At 44.4% G+C, this 24,912-nt stretch overlaps 1 protein-coding gene across 2 annotated transcripts in view; it reads right to left on the minus strand.

Annotated features, from left to right (window-relative positions):
* The window catches only part of LOC144668500 (nuclear factor NF-kappa-B p100 subunit-like), a 63,691-nt gene that overhangs the window by 12,398 nt on the left and 26,381 nt on the right, over window positions 1-24,912 (minus strand). For both annotated transcript variants that reach the window (XM_078530527.1, XM_078530528.1), the window contains exons 8-16: window positions 24,687-24,845; window positions 16,380-16,484; window positions 14,186-14,271; window positions 11,672-11,810; window positions 9,139-9,258; window positions 8,654-8,860; window positions 4,272-4,413; window positions 2,237-2,351; window positions 23-233 (exon numbers count right to left, since the gene is read on the minus strand). In XM_078530527.1, the coding sequence (XP_078386653.1) occupies window positions 23-233; window positions 2,237-2,351; window positions 4,272-4,413; window positions 8,654-8,860; window positions 9,139-9,258; window positions 11,672-11,810; window positions 14,186-14,271; window positions 16,380-16,484; window positions 24,687-24,845 (1,284 nt within the window). The remainder of the gene's footprint in view (window positions 1-22; window positions 234-2,236; window positions 2,352-4,271; window positions 4,414-8,653; window positions 8,861-9,138; window positions 9,259-11,671; window positions 11,811-14,185; window positions 14,272-16,379; window positions 16,485-24,686; window positions 24,846-24,912) is intronic.

Raw genomic sequence — 24,912 nt, forward strand, 5'->3', positions numbered from 1 at the left:
ACCTCTCGCATGCATTACCTACCATTACAGTCTGGTAACGTCAGCAGCTTGCTGAGGGCCTGAGGCTTGAGATGTTCCAGCAATAATTCCACCATCTTCTCATCCTTTCTATGGAGGGCAAGATGGAGAATGGAGTTTCCATGACGATCTAAAATGGTGGCATTAGCCCCAGCAGTGAGCAGTAACTCAACAATCCTGTGTTGCTGGGTGATTACACCGAGGTGCAGAGGAGTCTGAGATAGACAAAAAAAAAAATCACAAAACCTTTTAGGCTAAATCATAGTCACCAAACTGCTAAACCCATGCTGTACCTGTCCTGGGAGTGTTTGATGGGGACAGTGTAGAGGGAGCTTTACTCTGTATCTAACCCCCGTGCTGTACCTGATCTGGGAGTGTTTGATGGGGACAGTGTAGAGGGAGCTTTACTCTGTATCTAACCCCGTGCTGTACCTGTCCTGGGAGTGTTTGATGGGGACAGTGTAGAGGGAGCTTCACTCTGTATCTAACCCCGTGCTGTACCTGTCCTGGGAGTGTTTGATGGGGACAGTGTAGAGGGAGCTTCACTCTGTATCTAACCCCGTGCTGTACCTGTCCTGGGAGTGTTTGATGGGGACAGTGTAGAGGGAGCTTCACTCTGTATCTAACCCAATGTGTGCAGTGATCTTTTTCATTTGCTACAATTTGCATGTGACATCTTCAACAATTAGGACTCATGAATTGGAAGTACAATTTCAAAACTTATTTTTGGAACCTAATTGAGGGATATAATTAATTCTGATGTGGAATGTAAGATGACATTAAAAAACTTGTAGAATAGGTGTTTAAGCAGCAAATGAGCTTCAACATAGATAAATGTGAGGTGAGACATTTTGGAAAGAATAGGGAGGGACATAATTCTTGCAAAGTAAGTGCCTAATTGGACAGAAGGACAGAGGGGTTTGAGGGTAAAGATACACGAGTCACTAGAGAGAGCAAAGTAAGTTAATAAAACCATAAAACTCAAGAAAGCACTGGGGTGAATTTCTAGAGGAATGGAATTGAAAAACAAAGAAGTTAGGTTAAACTTGAATAGGACCCTAGTTAGACACACTGGGAGTCTGGTGAACATTCCTAGTTCGACACACTGGGAGTCTGGTGAACATTCCAAGTTAGACACACTGGGAGTCTGGTGAACATACCTAGTTAGACACACTGGGAGTCTGGTGAACATTTCTAGTTAGACACACTGGGAGTCTGGTGAACGTTTCTAGTCTCTGTATTATTAAATGGATATAGAGACAGTGGAGGAGGTGCAAAAAAATTCACATGGGTGATTCCAAAACTGAATGTTTGTACTCATCAGGAATAATTAAGCAGGCTGGGTCTCTTTCCTTTAGGAGAAAGGTTGCTGGGTGATGTCGTTGAGCTCTTTAAGATAATGAAAGAGAGATGTAGAGAAAATGCTTCTATTCAAAGGAAATCCAAAACTAGGGACTCTGTATAAGTTACAAGAGAGTAACAGATAAACAAGTTACAAATAAATCCATAAGGAATTCAGGAGAAACTCCTTTACCCAGAGAATGGAGAGAATGTGGAATTCAGGAAGGAATGGTTGAAACAAAACAGCATAGAAGCATTTTAGGGGAAGCCTCAAACAGCAACAACTTATGTTTGTGTAGCATCTTTAACATAATGAAATGTCCCAAGGTGCTTGACAGGAACATTATAAAAAAAAAGATGACACCGGGACACAGGAGGCGATATTAGATCAGGTGGGCAAAAGTTTGGTCAAAGAGGCAGGTTTTAAGGAGCGTCTTAAAGAAGGGAAGTGAGGCAGAGAAGCAGAGAGGCGTAGAGAGGGTATCCCAGAGCTTGGGGCCCAGGCAACTGAAGGTATGGCCACCAACGGTGGAGCAATTAAACACAAGAGGCCAGAATTAGAGGAGGGGTGTGGGATTGGAGGTGATGACAGAGAATATGAAGGGGGCGAGGCTTATGAGAGATTTGAAAATAAGGATGAAAATTTTAAAATGAAGATGTTGCTTGACTGGAGGTAATGTAGGTAGTAACCTACAGTAGAGCAGAGGAGTGAAAGAGCAGAGGGACAGGAGGATATGAAATAGAGTGGGAGGGGACTCGTATGGGATATGAACATGGATTGAGTAGACTGAATGGTCAGGTTCTGCGCTGTAGACTTGATGAAATTTGGTGAGGAGCTGGAAATAGGATAGGAAAAGGCTGATGTGCAGAGACTGACCTGACGTAGATCATTGGGGATGTTGATGATGTTCTGTCGTGGAATACTAACAATAACCTGCAGCAGCTGCTGAACCACAAGGGGCTGTTGATGGATGATGGCCAAATGTAACGACCTGTGAAGAGAAGAGATCTTGTCAGAATAGCAGCTCAACACTGTCCCCATGTGGTGGCGCACACTGCCAGCCAGCTTCAGATGGCCCGGAAACATTTCCCCTGCCCGATTGCACAGGCACCTCCCTCCCTGTATGGGAATGAATGGTGAGTGTTAGTCTTTGAATGGTGAGCGACAGTCTGCACCTGTCAATACATATTCACTTCCCAGCCACAGTCCTTGGACAATCTCCCTACCACAAAGCTGGGCACAAGGTCCCAAAATTACTGTCCTGCCCAAAATCAGCTAGGTTAATGCTGAACTGTTAAGGAATCTCGGACATATTGCCCACTGACCTCCTACTGAGACTGCACGGAGACAAACCCACATGATCAGCTCATTATGGAGACAGAAACTCAAATTGAAACTTGTGTAAATGTTAAGCTTCTGCACACAAAGTAGAAGGAGCTGGTCTTGCTGCCAGGGTCAGTCAGACAGAAAGATCTGGAAGAGAAAACTGAAAGCAGGTGCTGCTTTGCCAGATAGAAGGAAAGGTCTGTTGTTGGGTTAACCGCCAAGCAGAGTTCTGGTGAGGACAGAAACAAGGATTGTAGAGGGTTAAAAAGCAAGGCGTCACCAGAGGGTGCCTTGCTACTGGAAGACCATTCAATTTTGCCCAGAAGATTGAGTGATTTTGTTTAAGAGGACACTGGAAGATGCCTCCTGGTGGGGCAGGAAAAAGAGATCCTGCTAAAGTTGGGAGGAGCTTGGGATTTTTAAACACAAAACTACACCACACACACTGCAGAAACGTAATGTAGAAATGTGGAATGGGGTATTTGGTTGTGTAAGAAGTTAATAAGGAATCCTTTTCTGTAGTTTAGTGTATTACTAAGTAATGCTTAGTTAATGTTGATTTTAGTTTGGTTGTTACAATAAAAGACTTGATTTTTTTCATTTATTCGTTCATGGCACATGGGCACCGCTGATTGGGCCAGCATTTATTGTCCATCCCTGATTGCTCTTAGTAAGGTGGTGGTGAGCTGCCTTCTTGAACTGCTGCAGTCCATGTGGTGTAGGTACACCCACAGTGCTGTTAGGGAGGGAGTTCCAGGATAGTGACCCAGTGACAGTGAAGGAACGGCGATATATTTCCAAGTCAGAATGGTGAGTGACTTGGAGGGGAACTTCCAGGTGGTGGTGTTCCCATCTATCTGCTGCCCTTGTCCTTCTAGGTGGTGGAGGTCACAGGTTTGGAAGGTGTTGTTATAAGAGCCTTGGTGAGTTGCTGCAGTGCATCTTGTAGGTGGTGCTCACTGCTGCTACTGTGCATCAGTGGTTGAGGGACTGAATGTTTAAGGTCGTGGATGGGATGCCAATCCTCAATGGTGTTGAGCCTCGAGTGTTGTAGAAGCTGCACTCATCCAGGCAAGTGGAGAGTATTCCATCACAATCCTGACTTGTGCCTTGTAGATGATGGACAGGCTTTTGGGGGGTGGGGGTGGTGCGGGGGTCAGGAGGCAAGTTACTCACTACAGGATTCCTAGCCTCCGACCTGCTCTTGTAGCCACAGTATTTATATGGCTAGTCCAGTTTCTGGTCAATGATAACCCCCCCAGGATGTTGACAGATGGAGATTCAGCAATGGTGATGCCACTGAATGTCAAGGAGTGATGGTTAGATTCTCTCTTGTTGGAGATGGTCATTGCCTGGCACCTTTGTGGCATCAATGTTACTTGCCAATTATTATCCCAAACATGAAATCTTGTCCTGTGCCACTGTGTTGGTCACTGGGAAATTCATGTCTCTTTAAAAGTTATCGGTCTCTACTGGGATCGTAATACTGTGGATATATCACTGTAAACACACCCAGCCTATGGATACATCACCCAAAATATGTCACCATAAATATATGACTGCTGCTACATGAAAGAATACTTACGTGTCTCCATTTTCATCCTGAATAGCTGTCAGGTGTCTCTGGACAGCCAGTAGCATGCGGACATCTCCAGTGATGGCGTAGTCCAGTAAAGCCCGGGCTGTACGCTGTGTAATCTGCAGAGCTCTCATATGAAGAAATTGCTCTGCAGAGTGAGGGAAGAATAAGTGATCCACAGATCAACATCTCACACTAAACAAGATAATTGGTGATCCACATTCAAACCGGAGGCAGCCATCTGGCTCCTTGAGCCTGTTCTGCCATTCAATGAGATCATTGCTGATCTGAGGCCTGACTCTATCCACCCGCTTTTGCTCCATATCTCTTTACACCTTTAGTTAACAAAAATCTATAAATCTGAGTTTTACAAAACAACATACAAATGAGGAGGAGTAGATCATTCGGCCCTTTGAGCCTGCTCCGTCATTCAATAAGATCATGGCTGATCTGGTTGTGGCCTCAACTCCACATTGCGCCTACCCCTGATAACCTTCGACATCCTGGTTAGTCAAGAATCTGTCTACCTCTGCCTTAAAAATATCCAATGACTCTGTCTCAACTGCTTTCTGGGAAAGTGAGTTCCACAGACTCTCAACCTTCAAGAGAAAAAAATTTATCCTCGTCTCAATCTTCAATGAGAGACTCCTTATTTTTAAATGGTGTTCCCTGGTCAAGTTTGTCCTTTCAGTATCCACCTTGTCAAGTGCCCTCAGGATCTTATATGTTTCAATAAGATCACCGCTCATTCTTCCAAATGCCAATGGGTACAGGTACAACCTTTCCTCATAAGAGAAACCCCTCACCCCAGGAATTAGTCGAGTGAACCTCCTCTGAATTGTTTCTAACGCATTTATATCCTTTCTTAAATAAGGAGACCAAAATTGTACACAATACTCCAGATATGGTCTCACCAACACCCTGTACAACTATAGCAAAACTTCCCTACTTCTATGTTCCATTCCCCTTGCAATAAACAACAACATTTCACTTGCTTTCCTAATCACTTGCTGTACCTACATACTAACTTTTTGTGATTCATGTACTAGGACACCCAGATCCCTTTGTACGTCCAGTCCTACAATCTCTCTCCATTTAAATAATATGATGTTTTTCTATTCTTCCTGCCAAAGTGGACAAGTTCACATTTTCCCACATTATACTCCATCTGCCAAATTTTGGCCCATTCATTTAACCTATTCCATATCCTGTTGCAGACTCCTTATGTCCTGTTGACAACTTACTCTGCAACTTATCTTTGTATCACAACCAAATTTAGCAACCATACATTCGGATCCATCATTCAGGTTATTGATATAGATTGTAAATAGTTGAGGCCCCAGCACTGATCCCTGTGGCACTCCACTTGTCACATCTTACCAATCTGAAAATGATTCATTTATTTATGCCTACTCTGTTTCCTGTTAGCTAACCAATCCTCTATCCATGCTAATTATATTATCTCTTACACCATGAGTTCTTATTTTGTGCAGTAACCTTTGATGTGGCACCTTGTCAAATGTCTTCTGGAAATCCAAGAACGCCACATCTACAGGTTCCCCTTTATCCATGTTGCTTGTTACTTTCTCAAAGAAATGATAAATTAGTCAAGCATGGTTTCCCTTTCACAAACCATGTTGACTCTGCCTGATTGCATTGAGGTTTCTAAGTGCCCCACTATAACTTGCTTAATATTTTCCCCATGACAGATGTTAAGTTAACTGGCCCGTAGTTTCCTGCTTTCTGTCTCCTACCTTTCTTGAAAAAGGAGTCACATTTGCTATTTTCCAATCTGATGGGACCTTTCCAGAATCTAGGGAAATTTGGCAAATCAAACTAGCCACTTCTTTTGAGACCCTATTCAAATTAACAATTGATCTAGCATCAATTGCCATTTGCAGAAGAGAGTTCCAAACTTATCCCACCCTCTGTGTCAGGCAATGTTTCCTAATTTCACTCCCGAAAGATCTGGCTCTAGTTTTTAGATTTTGCCCCCTAGCCTCCCCAGCCAGTGAAATAGTACCTCTTCATGTACCTTTTCCATTCCCATTAATATTGTAAACATTTTTGATCAAATCATTCCTTAACCTTCTAAATTAGAGACTACATTGGTAGTTTATGTAATCTCTCCTGGTAATGTAAGCCTTGGAGCCCAGGTATCAGTCTGCCAAATCTACACTGCATTCCCTTCAAAGCCAGCATATCCTTCTCTAAGGTGTGGTGCCCACAAAACACTCAATTCTCTACCCAGGGCTTTGTACAGCTAAAGCATGACTTCTACCCCCTTGTATCCTCATCCTCTTGATATAAAGGCCAGCACTCCAACAACCTTTTTGGTTATTTTCTGTACCAGTTCATGACGTTGTCATGATCTTTACACATGACACCCTTAAATCTCTTTGGACCTCCACTGTTTCTAGCTCATCATTTAGAAAGTCCCCTGTTTTATCCTTTTTAGGTTCAAAATGGCTGATCTCACACTTGCCTCCATTGAAATACATTTGCCACAGGTTTGTCCATTCTCAGCCTTTCAATATCTCTTAGCAATTTTATATTTCTAGCTACACTGTTTACAATGCCACTTATTAGCAAACTTTGATATATGGTTTTCTATCCAATTGTTTAAGTCATCGGTAAATACAGTGAATAGTTGAGGCCCCAACTACACATGCAACAGTATTAATTACATCCTGCCAATTAGAGTACCTTCCCATTATCCCTATTCTCTATCGCCCAACATTCAGCCAATTTCCTAACCAGTTCAAAAATCTGCCTTCAATTCCATGAGCTTCAACCTTTGCTAACAGTCTTTTTGAGAGACTTCTGCAAATGCCTTCTGGAAGTCAATATAAATAACATCCATAGACATTCTCTGTCCACTGAAGAGTCATCTCTGCAAAATATTCCACCTGCTTCATCAGCCAATCTGCTTCCTCTACAGGTCCAGGCTGGGTCTCTCTGATCAACTGAAATAGCAATTTTCCAATTTAAAGTAATGGTTCCTGAATCAAGTTACAGCATAGAGTCTTGGTGTGAATCTAAAGTGGAACTTCTACATTGGAAAGCGGCAAACTTCAATAGATTGAGAGGGGAGTGGAAATGGAACCAAAGACTGACAAGAAAAACTGTAACAGAGCAATGGGTGATCTTTAAGGAAGCAACGTTTCAGGTACGGGATAGGTACATTCCAATAAGAGTGAAAGGGCAGGGAACCAAAGGCAGCACTCCTCGGGTGATGAGAGAGATGGAGAATGTGATGAAACAAAAGCAAGTGAATCTTGTAGGTCAGTTGAATTCTTCACGCTAGAACCAGGCCTAATGCAATAACTTGAGAGGCAGAGTGAAACAGAAAATAAGACTGGCAAAGAGAGAATAGAATGACAGTTAACATAAAGATTTTCTAATGGTATGTAAATAGTAAACGGGTAGTAAGAGGCTGGATGGGTCCTATTAGGGACAAAGAGGGTGATGTATGCTTTGAGACACAGGGCAAGGCTAGAATACTTAATGAGTACCTTGTCTTGATGTTTACTAAGGAAGATGAATCTAACTAAATATTAGTAAAAGTGGAGATGATAGAGGTAATGGATGGTGTGAGAATTGATAGGCAGAACGTACTGGAAAGGCTGGCTATACTCACAGAGGATAAGTTGCCTGGTCCAGATGGCTGGTGTCCCAGGTTGATAAGGCAAGAGGGATTGGAGATAACGAAGAGTTTGCCAAAACCTTCCAAACACCCCTAGATACATGGAAGGTGCCAGAGGATTGGAGAGTGGCAAATGGTTGAACCCTTGTTTAAGAAAGGGTGCAAGGACAGTGCGGGTAACTACATCGAATCAGTTTAATATTAGCAGTGGGTAAGGTTTTAAAAACAATAATCAAGGGGAAAAAAAAAAATCAGCACACACTTGGGAGAGGTTTCAGTTCCTTAAGGAGAACCAGCACAAATTTATAAAAGACAGATTGTGCTTGACTAATCCAATTGAATTTTTTGATGAATTAACAGAGAAGGTTGATGAGGGGAATTCAGTGGATCTTGTCTATGTGGATTTGAAGAAAACAATTGACAAATTACCAAACAATAGACTGGTCACCAAATTTGATGCTGATGAAACGGGGAAGGTCGATGTCAGCTTGGATAACGAGGCATCCGAGTGGTTATTTTTCAGCCTAGAGGATGATATAGACTGTGGCGTTCCCCAAGGGCCAGTGCTAGGGCTACAGCCTTTCTTTGCTATATATAAATGACATGGATTTTGGAACACAGTAAAACCTCAAAATTTAACGATACCAAACTTGGAAGTGTGACAAACAGTGAGGATTATACAAATTAACACAGATAGGCTAGCAGAATGGGCAGGTGAGACATTATGCACCATATCACGTACCTGGCTGGAGGGTTAGCTGCTGGGCCTCCCCTGAAGAGCTGTCTGCGCCCTGGGCTCTGGGTTGAGATGTAGTGATCTGTTGGAGGCCCTGCCCAGTGGTTAGTTCCATACACCCCTGTGGTCCCCCAGTGTGCTGCATTCCCTGTTGGTACGTACAGTGTGGGTTTCCAAAACTGTTCACAAATCCGATAGAATTGAAGTTATAACCTGAAAAGATAGCAACAGAAATCCTCAGAGTCCTCATGGAGCTCACCCTTAGTCACTTGGGCCAGCAGCCCTGCTGCCCGAGGCAAGATAATGTCACCTCCAGTTCATCTGTTCCCCCATCCCCTCCCCTGAACCCCACCAGTTCCCCCAGTGCCTCGCCTCCACCCCACCCTCCTCCCCTCCACGCCAGATTCGCAGCCACCAGAAGCACCGTGTTAGAAATTCAAAGAAACTTCACCAGATGCATGAATTAAGTGAGAATAAAATTCAGGCCTCACCTCCTCCTCCTCCTCCTCTTCCTCCAAACCCTGTAGCCCCCCCTGATGAACTCCCTCCCCCAAAATGATCAGAGAAGTGAGGGAGCCTCTTCAGCCTCTTCCGATGGACCTCCTCTTTGTCTGTTGGAAGGAGAATAAGAGTGATATAGAAAACGGCTCAGGCTGGCTGGAAGTCAAATCAGTCTTTGCAAAAAGTAACCCAATTATTACCTAACCAGACCCAGAATAAAGAGAAATTCTATTTTCAGAAAATCACCATCAGCCCTTTGAACCCTTGAACACACTGGTGGTGAAGGATGTATTGAGATGAGCCAAGTGCTTCACTGTTGCGAATAGTTTGGAGACAGGCTTGGAGTGAGGTGAAACTTTCTGCTCCAAGTGAATGGCTGATTTTGGTTTAAAGGCTGAAGGAGGCTCAGCCCCAGAGTGAGACAACAAGCACTGGCAGCACGTGGATAGTCGAGCCAATCATCCAGGGACATTCCATCATGGGGCAATGGATGGGAATCAAGAGGAAGCCCACGTCTCCGTGCCCCTCTCATGACCCCCTGCTCCTCTTGAGCTGCCAGGGGTAAGCTCAGTGTTAAAGCAATGATTGAAATGAATGCAGTACAAACTGCAAGGCTCTAAGTGATGCGTTTGATTTGAGTTCTCAGAAGAACTTGTGTTTCTGTAGGTGCTTCTCACTTGTCAGAGCTTTTAATGGGTTGTTGGATTGTGGGGGGAGTGGAGGGGGTGGGTGGGAAATGGGGGAGCTGGAGGAGTGAAAGGGCTTTTTTAAAAAATTCATTCACAGGATGTGGGCATCGCTAGCTAGGCCAACATTTATTGCCCGTCCCATTGCCTTTTAGAAGGTGGTGGTGAGCTGCCTTCTTGAACCGCTGCAGTCCACGTGGTGTTGGACTGCTGTTAGGGAGGGAGTTCTAGGATTTTGACCCAGCGACAGTGAAGGAACGGCGATATATTTCCAAATCAGGATGGTGAGTGACTTGGAGGGGAACTTCCGGCGGTGGTGTTCCCATGTGTCTGCTGCCCTTGTCCTTCTAGGTGGTAGTGGTTGTGAGTTTGGCAGGTCTAAGGAGCCTTGATGAGTTCCTGCAGTGCATCTTGTAGATGGTTCACACTGCTGCCATTGTGCATCGGTGGTGGAGGGAGTGAATGTTTATGGATTGGGTGCCAATCAAGCGAGTTGTTTTGTCCAGGAATGTATCAAGCTTCTTGAGTGAGAGACAGAGGGATAATATCCAGATTATTTTGTGCATTCTAGCCACAGTTACCTTCAATTTTTCAATATTGAATTTTATGCCCCAGTATACTATGAATTTTCAGGCAATATTTTTAAAAACTGAACATAAACAGTCTATTAAAATGGCTGCTGAGAATCATGTGACTATTGGCATTTGAGCTACAGACAAATGAATATCATCTGTGGAATTCACACACATCTTTGTTTAAGGATGGACCAAAAATAAGAACCTTTCAGACTGATGTGATTCAATACCCTTCCCTGAAACCAATCAAAGAGGGTATTATCAGAATGAGTGGGTCTTTCTGAAACAAAGACACTGACTCGGTGCAGACTTGATGGGCCGAAGGGCCTCTTCTGCACTGTGAGATTCTGTGACTGTCTCAAACTTTAAGAGTTGTTAACCTGCAACACAGTTGCTGGAATCAACATGAACATCACTGCCCCCATTTAGAAAAGACTTTGAACTTGTGAAAGTCTCATGGCGAGACAGCCATGTTTTCTGTCTACTTTTAAATATCAGCACAAACTGTTTGTAAGCAGAACCATCAGTTCAGCCAGACTGTGAACCAGACTTGAAACAAGCTGAAAGACATCAGGAAGCCTAAGTACATAACATGCTCAAGTTCACCTGAGAACCAACCAACATAACAAGTTCACCTGAGAACCAACCTCCTAGAAACTGAACTACAGGAAACCTCATAACCTGTGAACCAGAGACCTGCTACATGGGAGATCAGAAGTCGTAAATTAGAGACTTAGATAACTATATTCTCTAAAAGTGCATTCACTTATCTGTATCTAAACTTTTTGTGTGAGTTTGTGAGAACGAGTGTGTGATGTTGCATTAACTTAGAGTAAGTGTGTGAGAATAAATAATCCTCTTTAGTTTAAAACTCACAAAATCAATAAATTGAAATTATTTAATTGACAGACACTCTGAGGGGTAAGAAAACATACACCACCTTTGTGTCCCCTATTAATGCCAGTATCAGTATCACATTCATTCCATAACATGAGCTATTATGGGAAAATACTGTCTAGGCCATCCCTACTCCCAAAATTCCTCCTTACCCTGCCTTGTCTTGTCTTCCAGACCCCACAGCCCACCCATTATCCTATGGATACCATGCTTAGGATCGAAATTCGGTGTGAGGGTCTGCACAAAGCCTTCTGGCCCTCAAAGGTTCAACAGTGATCCCAGCCACCTTTGTGCAGTCTGTGTTCACTCAGGGGTTCAGCATGTTGATGTACAGGCCTGGATTCTCACCTCCCCCTTTCACTTACCTTCCACTCTGGGGCAGTATGTGAATGCTTTGGCCTCACTAGTTTCTCCATCTTTCCTCCTCTTCAGCTGGACAAAGACTGTGATTGGTTTTTCAATATCGATGTTCCAGTATCGTGGGGTCCGGAAAACAATCGCAAACTGAGAAATAGACAAGCCCAGAAAGAAATTACATTTCCAGATGTATGAACAGCTACTGAGCAATAACTTTACAATGAACAACATCTGGTGAAGAGTGCACTGTAGGAGGACCAGAATCCTGATCATTAAACTTCCGTAGCTCGGTGGAAAGCATTCTCGTCCATGTCAGAAGGACATGGGTTAAAGTCCCACCCTGAAGACCTGAGCACACAAAGCAGGGTGATACTCCACTGCAGAGGGAGTGCTGCACTGTCTGAGGTGCCATCGTCTGGATGAGACATTAAACTGAGGCAAAACAGAGAAAGAGCCCATGAAGAAAGAAAAGGAGTTGCATTTCTATAGCACCTTTCACAACCTCAGAACGTCCTAAAGCACCTTACAGCCAGTGATGCTCTTTTGAAGAGTAGGCACTGTTGTAAATTAGAACAGTAGAATCTACTTCAAAGATGAATCTGTAAAGGATAGGTCATGATTAATCAATTTGAATTTTTTGAAGAGACAACTAAAGTAGTGGACAGTAGAATATCTATAGAAGTTATTTATATGGAATTTCAGAGACATTTGATAAAGTCCCTTACAAGAAACAGTTAGCTAAAGTTGAAATTCATTAGAGGCACATTGAGCTGCTTAGAAAATTGTCCGAGAGGAAGAAGACAAGGATAATGGGCATATACTCTAATCAGAAGGAAGTGATGACCGGTGTCCTGTAAGGATCTGTGTTGGGGTCTCAGCTATTCACCATATTTATTAATGATCCAGATGGGCTGAAAAGCCACATTTCCCAAATTTGCTGATAACACAATGAAAAGTGGCATTGGAAGCATAAAATTACCAAGGGATACAAATATATGAAATGAACGAGCAAAAAGATTTCAATGTGGACATCTGGCTGGTTATCCACTTTGGGTATTAAAGAAAAGGACAAAATAGGGTACTTTGGAAATGGTGAAAATGTAGAAACCATGGAAGTTCAGAGAGACCTGGGGGTCCAGGTACAAAAATAATCATGAAGGCTGATGGAATGCTGACCTTTATATCGAGAGGACGGGAATACAAGGGGGTAGAGGTCATGTTTCAGCTGTACAAAGCACTGGTTAGACCACGCCTGGAGTTACTGAGGGCAGTTCTGGGCACAATGCCTTAGGAAGGATGTATGAGCCTAGAGGTGCAGCTTAGATTTGTCTGAATGATACCTGGACTCCAAGCAATAAGTTACAAAGAGAGATCACACGAACGAGGGTTATATTCCCTGAGTTTAGAAGGTTAAGGGGTAATTAGGTTGAAGTTTTCAAGATATGAAGGGGTCAGTGCAGGGGGTCTGTGGGGTGGTGGGGCGGAGAAATCGGCACGAGCCTGGGGGGGGGCGAGGAAATCGGCATGAGCCTGGGTTGGTGGATCAGCACGCAAGGTCAGCGGTGGGATGTGGAGCAGGCACAAGGCTGGGTGGGGGAACGGGTCCACGAGCCGGGAGCAGCAATGAATGATTTCAAAAGGAAATTGGATCGGAGCTCGAGGGAAGTAAACTTGCAGGGCTATGAGGAGAAAGTGGGGGAATGGGACTGACCGGATTGATCTACAGTCAGCCAGTATGGACTTGATGGGCTGAATGGCCTCCTTGTGCCACAAATGACTTTATGACTATGTCATTTTGCCAAAGATTTCACTAGGAGAGGATGTTAGTGGGGTGGTGAAAAAGGCATATGGGGCACTTGCCTTTATCAATCGAGGCATAGATTACAAAAGTAGGGAGGTCATGTTGGAGTTGTATAGAACCTTGGTGAGGCCACAGCTGGAGTACTGTGTGCAGTTCTGGTCGCCACATTATAGGAAGGATGTGATTGCACTGGAGGGGGTGCAGAGGAGATTCACCAGGATGTTGCCTGGGATGAAACATTTAAGTTATGAAGAGAGGTTGGATAGACTCGGGTTGTTTTTGTTGGAGCAGAGAAGACTGAGGGGCGACCTGATCGAGGTGTACAAGATTATGAGGGGCATGGACAGGGTGGATAGGGAGCAGCTGTTCTCCTTAGTTGAAGGGTCAGTCACAAGGGGACACAAGTTCAAGGTGAGGGGCAGGAGGTTAAGGGGGGGATGTGAGGGAAAACATTTTTACCCAGAGGGTGGTGACGGTCTGGAATGCACTGCCTGGGAGGGTGGTGGAGGCGGGTTGCCTCACATCCTTTAAAAAGTACCTGGATGAGCACTTGGCATGTCATAACATTCAAGGCTACGGGCCAAGTGCTGGTAAATGGGATTAGGTAGGTAGGTCAGGTGTTTCTCACGTGTCGGTGCAGACTCAATGGGCCGAAGGGCCTCATTTGCACTGTGTGATTCTGAGATTCTGTGATTTCAATAAACTGCAGGTATTTATTTACCTGTCTGTGAACATCTGTGGGTCCAAAGTCTCCATATGCCTCCCAACCATTGTCATCGTCCTCATAGAAACGGACTTGGATGTCATCTGGAAAACAGAAGTTCCATTTCAGTATTGGAGATTCTGACAGGCAGCAGCACTGGGGGTGGGGGGGCAGCACTACTCTCTGGGGAAGAGAATTTCAAACACTAATGCCCCTCAGAAGAAATTCCACCTCATCTGTCTTAAATGGGAGACCCCTTATTTTGAAACTGTGCCCTCTCATTTTAGACATCCCCATGAAGGGAAACAACCTCTCAGCATCTATCCTGTCAACCCCCTCAGAATGGTATATGTTTCAATAAGGTCACCTCTCATTTTTCTAACTGAAGGTAGATCCAACCTGCACACATGAAGCAGTCCATGTCCATATGCAGCAAGACCTGGATAACATTCATGCTTGGGCTGGTAAATGGCAAGTAACATTTGTGCCACACAAGTGCCGGGCAATGACTATCTCCAACAGGAGAGAGTCTAACCATCTCCCCTTGATGTTCAATGGCATTACCATAACTGAATCCACCACTATCAACATCCCGGGTGTTGCCATTGACCAGAAACTGAACTGGACTAGCCATATAAATACTGTGGCTACAAGAACAGGTCAGAGGCTGGAAATTCTGGAATAACTCACCTCCTGACTGCCCAAAGCCTGCCCACCATCTACAAGGCACAAGTCAGGAGTGTGATGGAATACTCTCCACTTGCCTGGGTGAGTGCAGCTCTAACAACACTCAAGAAACTTGACACCATCCAGGGCAAAGCAGCCCACTTGATTGGCATCCCATCCAAACATTCATTCCCTTCACTACCGACAGCAGCAGTGTGCATGACATACAAGATGCACTGCAGGAATTCACCAAGACTCCTTATACAGCACCTTCCAAACCCATGACCACTACCATCTAGAAGGACAAGGGCAGCAGATAGATGGGAACACCACCACCTAGAAGTTCCCCTTCAAGTCACTCACCATCCTGACTTGAAATATATCACCGTTCCTTCACTGTCACTGGGTCAAAATCCTGGAACTCCCTCCCTAACAGCACTGTGGGTGTACCTACACCACATGGACTGTAGCGGTTCAAGAAGGCAGCTCACCACCACCTTCTCAAAGGCAATTACGGATGGGCAATAAATGCTGGCCTAGCCAGCGACACCCACATCCCGTGAATGAATGAAAAAAAGAGTTCCAAAGACACACTATCCTAAGAAAAAATTCTCATCTGTCTTAAATGGGCAACCTCCTATTTTTAAACAGTGGCCCCTAGCTCTAGATTCTCCCACAAGAGGAAACATCCTCTCCAAACCCACCCTGTGAAGACCCCTCAGGAGCTTAAATATATCAATCAAGTCTCCTCTTACTCTTCTAAACTCCAGCAGATATAAGCCTAGCCTGTCCAACCTTCCCTCATAAGACAACGCTCCCATTCCAGCTATTAGTACCGTAAACCTTTTCTGAACTGCTACCAAAGCATTTACATTCTTCCTTAAATAAGGAGACCGAATACGGTACACAGTAAAACCTGCAGTCCTGTCACATCCAGTTGTGAATGTTGGTGGACAATTAAACAAATCACTGGAGGAGGTGGCAGCTCCACAAACATCTCCATCCTCAATGATGGGGAGCCCAGCACATCAATTCAAAAGATAAGGCTGAAGCATTTGCAACAATCTTCAGCCAAAAGTGCTGAGTGGATGATCCATCTTGGCCTCCTCTGGAGGTTCCCAGCATCACAGGTGCCAGTCTTCAGCCAATTCGATTCACTCCACATGATATCAAGAAATAGCTGAAGGCACTGGATACTGCAAAGGCTATGGGCCCTGACAACATTGCAGCAATAGTACTGAAGATTTGTGCTCCAGAACTTGCTGTGCCCCTAGCCAAGCTGCTCCAGTACAGCTACAACGTTGTTGGGTGAAGATGGAACCAAGCTCAGCCTTAATACATTTCCACGGTTTCCCAGCTTTCTAACATCCTAGGCAGGCTCACAAGTGAAAACCAGCCAATTAGGGGGAAAGAGGGGTGGTGTGGCTGACCTCCGACATTAATGAAACCTTACCCCACCAAACACAATTAAATAAGGAGCGTCTTTGCCCAAAATATTAAACACAGCCACCCCATGTCCATTGCCCTTTGACCTGCACCAACTTACCTTTCTGAACCTTGTCACACAAGAGGTAAATCTCATCTCCTCCAGTCACACAGCCTGACGTCTTGTCCATTCTGACAATCTTCAGATTGGAAGCATTTGGAGCCTCTGCCAAGCAGACAAGATCAGAAAACTTTAAATTAATAGCACACTTAAAATTAAAAATCAAACTTTAGACCAATCTGGAAAACATTCTGAAATGTTTACCAGACTGATTCCTGGGATGGCGGGACTGACATATGAGGAGAGATTGAGTCGATTAGGATTATATTTGCTGGAGTTCAGAAGAATGAGGGGGACTCTCATAGAAACCTATAAAATTCTAACAGGACTAGACAGGGTAGATACAGAAAGGATGTTCCCGATGGTGGGGGAGTCCAGAACCAGGGGTCACAGTCTGAGGATATGGGGTAGACCATTTAGGACTGAGATGAGGAGAAATTTCTTCACCCAGAGAGTAGTGAGCCTGTGGAATTCGTTACCACAGAAAGTAGTTGAGGCCAAACCATTGTATGTTTTCAAGGAAGAGTTAGATATAGCTCTTGGGGCGAAAGGGATCAAAGGGTATGGGGAGAAAGCGGGAGCAGGCTATTGAGTTGGATGATCAGCCATGATCATATTGAATGGCGGAGCAGGCTCGAAGGGCCGAATGGCCTACTCCTGCTCCTAGTTTCTATGTTTCTATAAAAACCTGATGAAAGGTCAACAGTTTCTCTCTCCACAGATGCTGCCTGGCCTGCTGAGGATTTCCAACATTTGTAACATTTTGCTTCTGGAAAAGAATAAGATTTAACCCCAAGAAACCAAATCAACGAAAATCTGTATGATCCCTAATGTGGGGATCATTCAGCTTTCTAAAAATGGGTCTGGAACAATGCAGAGCAGGAAAACCTCACTCTATCCTTGGTCTCCATTGTCTCCTTCTTCAAAATGCCTGTCAGGGAGTGAGAACTGTCAGACTCAGAACATGAGGTTATAATGTCTTTACTATGTAATAACTCAAAAACAAAATGATGTAGAAATAGCAGCAGGGAATTTCCCATTCTACTGTCTTTGTTGTTTTAAATGAATGGACAGGAAACACCAGGGGAAGTCCACTGGGACAACCATCCCGTACTCTGCTTTGCAATTAGTCACAAAATGTCCACACAAAATGGTTCATGACCCTTTACTGTCTCAGGCTCCACCTGAGGGAGCAGCCCACATCCAGTCAACCTGCAAGACAGCTGACCCAAAATACAAACAGAAAGTGCTGGAAAAGCTCAGCAGGTATGGCAGCATCTGTGGAGAGAGAAAGAGAGTTAACGTTTCGAGTCCAACATGACTCTTCTCCAGAACTGATCTCCCTCAACCTCTCCCCACTCCAAAGGTGGACTGCAAAAGTCCAAATAGTGCAGCTTCATGACACAAACTACACAACACCCATCAGTTGCATTCTCAAAGCTCCTCAGCTACTGATCCCACCACATAAACTCCAAGCAGCATTTCATCCTTTGTCATAACCCCCCCTCCTCATCTTCAAACACACGTTCAACCCAGTATTTATATTAAACTCCCATTTCATGGATTTCAGTCTCTTTCTCTCTCTCCATATCTTCACGTAACAAATTCCCTGTCTGACAGTCACTAATCATGCCTCTCTACACAACACTATGCCATGATACCACATTGGGCAAGGAAAAGAGGCAGCCTCCCCAGGGAGCTGAATCACACCATTCAATAACTTTATTCAGATTCTTCTTTCTATTTATACTGCCCTGTGCCTCTCATCAATGGAAATTAGATCCTACTCTCTTCTATTCTCCAGTGAAAACTCTGTGATCAACAGTCAAACACACAAAACAGGTTACGCAGAAGACAAGGTGCACAAGGTGAGGATCAATGTGTCTGTGCCAACAGTCTTCTTTCTGCACCTTCACCAACCGGAACCTCATCCTAGAGTCACTTGGATCTTTCCCCTGCCCTGCTGATAATCACAAACTAGTTATTGGGTCACTGACTAGTGTGTGTTTGAGCCTTTACTCATGGATCACAGGCTACCAGGAGCACAGCACAACTCTCAAAACGTGCAAAGGCATTTCCACTATCCTACACGCGCACATACACGTATGTACACATGCACACCGACCCACCATGGTCATGAGGAAACATCAGTCACAGCTAGTTCCCTCTCTGCAACCAGTCATGGTAAGCACAAACCCCGGGTGGGCGAATGTTCGTTGTCAATCTAGGATCCAAGTAATATCCTCCGGTTTCCGTTACCAGAGTTTCCTCATCAGCCTTCAGGTATCTGCCTTGAGGACAAAGAAAGGACCTGTAGAGAGTAGCTTGCTTTGTACCAGACATCTTGCTGTCCTAGACAAGGGGTCTGGTGCTATGCGCCAGGATTACACACAATCAACTGATCTAGGTCCTTTGGCAGAGTGAGTGAGTGTCCACCATGATGATGGTTCCCCTCCAGGTTCAATCACAGGTTGGAACTCTCCTTGAAGCCACTTCCCCACTTCCTTCCCCCTCAACAACCACACCCTGCAGCTTGGTTCCTGATGTTACACCTGGGCCAGAGGAAGCCATTCCACACCAAGGTGTTCTGTACCATGAAGGAGAACTGCCTTGAGCACTACAAATCTGACCTTACTGTGACTGACTGTATTTAGGGAAACGATGAAAAGTATCAGTTGGTTCTATACTAGTGCCAGTGATGCTCTTGACCAGCATTAGTCCACAAGGTGTATCATGACAAACACTCAAGTTTCTATAGTCCAGCATCCCAAGATCCTATTTAGAATCCATCGATCTTTACACTTTCAGCTTTGCAAGCCGTTGAACATGACCTATACTTACCAATCACACAAAGATAATTAGCAACGGACACATCTAATGGAGTTTAGTTTGAATTTTATAAAACCTAGGTTTTTCCCACTGAGTAATAATGTCTGATATATTCTGGGTGCTGACTTCATCTGGAAACCCATGGATGCTATTGGAATTTCTCAGTGACTCAATATTGTACACGTTCAGAGTTAGTAACTGCAAATTGAAAATTTTTCGGATGTCCTATGTTCTTTTCATTTGTTTTGCCCATCTCCCACCAACAGCTACCTTCTTTCCACATCAGTTCTTTCAAACTCCTTGGCTGTCACCTCAGTCCAATGGAGATGTGAAACTTCAAAACAGCATTACCCCAAACTCAGTTTTCCATTGCATCCACCCCTTTACCAAAGCTGCTTTTTTCATCACTGAAACATCATTTGTCTTCTCCCACCCCTCCTGCCAAATGCCCGATCCACACCTTTAATATCCACATACAGATTCTCAAAATCTCTACTCGTGACTATACTCCACCACACACCACACACGCACCCCCCAGTCAGAAGAGTTATGACTATTGACAAATGAACATACATCTGAACATACAGATTAGGAGAAGGTGGTGGCCATTCAGCCCCTCTCCACCATTCAATAAAATGGTGGCTGATCGGATTGTGGTCTCAACTCCACGTTCCGCCTACCCCGATAATCTTAGATTCTTGACTAACAAAGGAATCAATCTATCGCTGTCTTAAACATATTCATTGACCCTGTCTCCACCGCTCTCTGGGGAAGAAAGTTCCAAAGATTCACGGCCCTCAGAGAGAAAAAATTCTTTGCATCTCCATCTTAAATAAGAGACCCCCTATTTTTAAACTGGGTCCCCTAGTTCTAATCTTTTCTACAAGGGAAACATCCTTTCAGAATCCACCCTTTCAAGTGCCCTCAGGATCTTATATGTTTCAATAAATCGCCTCTCAATCTTCTAAACTCCAATGGATACAGGCCCAGCCTGACCAACCTTTCCTCATAAGATAAACCCCTTCATCCCAGGAATCAGTTGAGTAAACCTTCTCTGATGCATTTAAAGGCTTAAATAAGGAGACCAAAACTATACAGATTACTCCAGGTGTGGGCTCACCAGTGTCTTGTACAACTGTCGTAAAACATCCCTACTTTTATATTCCATTCCCCTTGCAATAAACATCATTCCATTTGCCTTCCTAATTACTTGCTGTACCTGCTTACTAACTTTTTGAGATTCATGTACCAGGACACCCAGATCCCTCTGTACCTCAGAGTTCTTCAATCTCTCTCCATTTAAATGATATGCTGCTTTTCTATTCTTCCTGAAGTGGGCGAATTCACATTTTCCCACATTATACTCCACCTGTCAAATTTTTGGCCACTCACTTAACCTATGACCCTTTGCAGACTCCTTATCTCCTCTTCACTACTTATTTTCCTGCCTATTTTTGTGTCATCATCAAATTTAGCAACCATACATTCAGCCCTTTCACCCAAGTCATTGATCTAGATTGTAAAGAGTTGAGACCCCAGCACTGATCCCTGTGGCACTCCACTTATTACATCTTGCCAACCCAAAAGAAGACCCATTTATGCCTACTCTCTGTTTCCTGTTAGCTAACCAGTCCTCTATCCATGTTAATATATTATCCCCTACACCATGAGCTCTTATTTTGCATAGTAAACTTTGATGTGGCACCTTGTCAAATGCTTTCTGGAAATCTAAGTACAGCACATCCACAGGTTCCTCTTTATCCATGTTAATTGTTACTTACTCAAAGAATGCCAATAAGTTAGTCAAACATCATTTCGCTTTCATAAAACCACATTGACTCTGCTTGATTGCACTGAGATTTTCTAAGTGGAGGGGCTGGCACCCTGAAAGGTAGATAAATCACCAGGGCCAGATGGATTGTATCCCAGACTGTTAAAGGAAGCCAGGGAGGAAATAGCGGATGCTCTGAGGATCATTTTCCAATCCTAATTAGATACAGGCAAGGTACCAGATGACTGGGGGTCTGCAAACGTCGTACCAATATTTAAAAAGAGTACGAAAGATAGGCCAGAAAAATATAGGCCAGTCAGTTTGACTTCAGTGATGGGTAAATTATTGAAATCAATTCTGAGAGACACTTAGAAAGGAGCAGATTAATCAGGGATAGTCAGCATGGTTTTGTTAGGGGAAGATTGTGTCTTACTAACTGAATCGAATTTTTTGAGTAAGTAACAAAGAGGATTGATGAGGGTGGTGAGGGTGGTATAGTGGATGTTGTCTACCTGGGTTTTAGTAAGACATTTGACAAGGTCCCACATGAAGACTGGCCAGAACATTGAGATTCCATGGGATTCATGGCAAGGTGGCAAGTTGGATCCAAAATTAGCTCAGTGACAGGAAGCAAAGGGTAATGGCTGATGGATGTTCTTACGAATGGAAAGATGTCCAGTGGCATTCCACAGAGCTCAGTGTTGGGGCCCTTGCTGTTTGTCGTATATGTTAATGATTTGGGCTTAAATATGGGTGGCATGATAGGGAATCTGCAGATGGCACAAAAATTGGCTGTGTGAAGATAGTGAAGAGGATAGCTGTCAACGACAGAATGATATCAATGGTTTGGTTGAGTGGGTGGAGAAGTGGCAAATGGAATTCAATCTGGAAAAGTGTGAGGTAATGCATTTGGGGAGGGCAAACAAAGCAACAGAATACTTACTAAACAGGAAGCTACTGAGAGGGATTGAGGAAGTGAGAGACCTAGGAGTGCGTGTCCACAGGTCCCTGAAGGTGACGGGACAGGTGGACAAGGTGGTAAAGAAAGCATATGAAATGCTTTCCTTTACTGGGTGAGGTATTGAATACAAAAGCAGTGATTTTAATGCTGGAACTGTATAAAACGCTGGTTAGGCCACAGCTGGAATTGTGTACACAGTTCTGGTCACATTACAGGAAGGACATAATTGCTCTGGAGACAATACAGCGATGATTTACAAAAATGTTGCCAGGGCTTGAAAATTACAGTTATGAGGAAAGATAGGATAGGCTGGGGTTGCTTTCCTTAGAACAGAGGAGGCTGAGGGGTGACCTAATTGAGGTGTACAAAATTATAAGGGGCCTAGATAGGGTTACAGGAAAGACCTGTTTCCCCAAACTGAAAGGTCAGTTACCAGGGGGCAGAGATGTAAGGTGGTTGGTAGAAGGATTAGAGGGGACATGAGGAAAGTTTTTTCACCCAGAGAGCAGTGGGCGTCTGGAATTCACTGCCTAAGATGGTGGTTGAGATTGAAACACTCAACTCATTTAAAAGGTACCTGGATCTGTATCTGAAGGGCTGTAACCAGCAAGGCTATGGACCAGGGGCTGGGAAACGGGGTTAAAATGAGTGGCTATTTTCTGTTTTCTTTTTTTTTTTGGGCCACTGCAGACATGATGGGCTGAATGGCCTTTTTTTGTGGTTCTCGCTCCACTGGGTCACTGCATCCCAGCACACTGGCTTTATAACTCATATCTTTGCCTTCAAATCTCTCCGTGGCCTTACCAGGCCTAGGTTGGTAATCTATTCCAGGTTTATGTCCCTGTATACACCTTCCTCACAGTTCAGCCTTAGGTTTGCCCCATTGACTGTTCTTGGCAGAGCTGGTTTGATGGGCTGAATGGCCTACTCCTGTTCCTATGTTCTTGTTTCACACCATTCCAAAACTTTCGCTTCAACTGATGCTGTCAGTCCAAACCCTCCCCCTTCTTGAACCCCTTCCCTCAAAATACCCATCCTGTCCTCGATCCCACTCCCCTCCCGCCCCTCAATCCCCCCTCTCTCTCTCTCCTCAACCCCCCCTTGCGTAGTTTCCACTCTGCTTTCGTAAGATCCTCAATGCGATTTCCCTGCACATATTGAAATAGCAGTCGCTGTTACTGTAACTGGTGCTGATTGTCAAGCTTTTTTTAAACAAAGTCACATACTTTGCTGTACTTTTCATTCAGCACAAAGCCTGTTCAAATGACTCAGTGGTTAAATAAGTGGTTAATAAATTTGAGGATTCTGGGTCTATACTCGATGGAGTTTAGAAGGATGAGGGGGGATCTGATTGAAACTTACAGAATACTGAAAGGCCTGGATAGAGTGGACGTGGGGAAGATGTTTCCATTAGTAGGAGAGACTAGGACCCGAGGGCACAGCCTCAGAATAAAGGGAAAACCTTTTAGAACAGAGATGAGGAGAAACTTCTTTAGCCAGAGAGTGGTGAATCTATGGAATTCATTGCCACAGAAGGCTGTGGAGGCCAGGTCATTGAGCGTATTTAAGACGGAGATAGATAGGTTCTTGATTGGTAAGGGGATCAAAGGTTACGGGGAGAAGGCGGGAGAATGGGGTTGAGAAACTTATCAGCCATGATTGAATGGTGGAGCAGACTCGATGGGCCGAATGGCCTAATTTCTGCTCCTATGTCTTATGGTCTTATAAACTCCCACTGTTTACCAGACTGATGAACAGGGCTCTGTTTTGCTGCACAGCCTCAGTTGAGTGAGCTCAGTTGGGATCCTATAGCTGGTGTCTCCATTGGCTGGTGTGAAAGTACAGGGACTACAGGGATGCTGTGGGGGCAGGGGATAGGGGTGGGCACAGGGGCAGTGTCTAGTCAAGATATTCCAGCCATCACAGTACAGGGTCAGCTTGATGGACCAGCTGGACTTCTCTCGCCCGTCAATCACTCAGATCTGCAGGACAAATGAATCTTGGTAACTTGCCGCATTCTGCCTGGGTCCTACACCTGGGGTCCATTACTAAGGGTTCATTATGGAAGGGAAATCTCTTCCAGTTCACATAATGGAACGGGGTTAACAGTGAGAGCTTACGTGACCATGTGAGTTCAATCTGAACCCCCAGACCCTTGTGGAAACCCAGCAAGTCCTATACATGTGAGTGGCTCACAAGTCTATTTTGTTTTGCTCTTGCATCGATTGGAATGGACAGGATGGCCCTGTCAAGTGGCATTGATGCCCTACCTCGCGTAATAACTGGGCAGCTTACTGGCTGCCCGGTTACAGCTGTGACTTGGTGCCCTCACCATTAGGTGCAGCCTGTTGCCACACCCCCCCACTCCCTGTTCCCCCTCCACCACCCCCAGCCAGATGTGATCTGCTGCCTCTGGAATCAGAGGATGATTAAAGCCCATAATGACTTTCTGAACGATAGTAAACACTCAGGAACTTTCTAGATTTTCCTGTGTGTTGGTACAGTGTTAGCTCCAGGCCTGTGGGGTGAAACACACCCTCCTTATGCATGAAGTGGCTTAGACTTTAAAAAAAAAAGTTAAACATTAAAGAAACTAAACAATTACACATTGCGTTGGCCCATTCCTTGTGGTCATATGGTTTCACTGTTCTACTGCCTGCTTCTTTGTCCATTTGAATGAGGCTGTGCTATTGTACTAACCTAATGTGTCCTATGTACTCATATTGTCCCACACACAGTTACTTACTGCTGTCGAAGATGGGGTCTGAGACGACGGGTTCAAGCGGGAGTGTGTACATGCCTTCACTGTCAGGGAGGTAAGCTGTGAACTGCAGCCTCACAACGCTTAGATCCATCTCCTTTGCTGACTGCTCAGATTCTTGTCGAAACTGCTGAATTTCCTGGGCTGGTTTAAAAAAAAAGTTATTCTTGATTATTAATATATAGAAATGAATCTATACGCAATTTCGTGT

Source organism: Cetorhinus maximus, chromosome 27 (genome assembly GCF_964194155.1).
Source record: "Cetorhinus maximus chromosome 27, sCetMax3.hap1.1, whole genome shotgun sequence".
NCBI classification, from domain to species: Eukaryota; Metazoa; Chordata; class Chondrichthyes; order Lamniformes; family Cetorhinidae; genus Cetorhinus; species Cetorhinus maximus.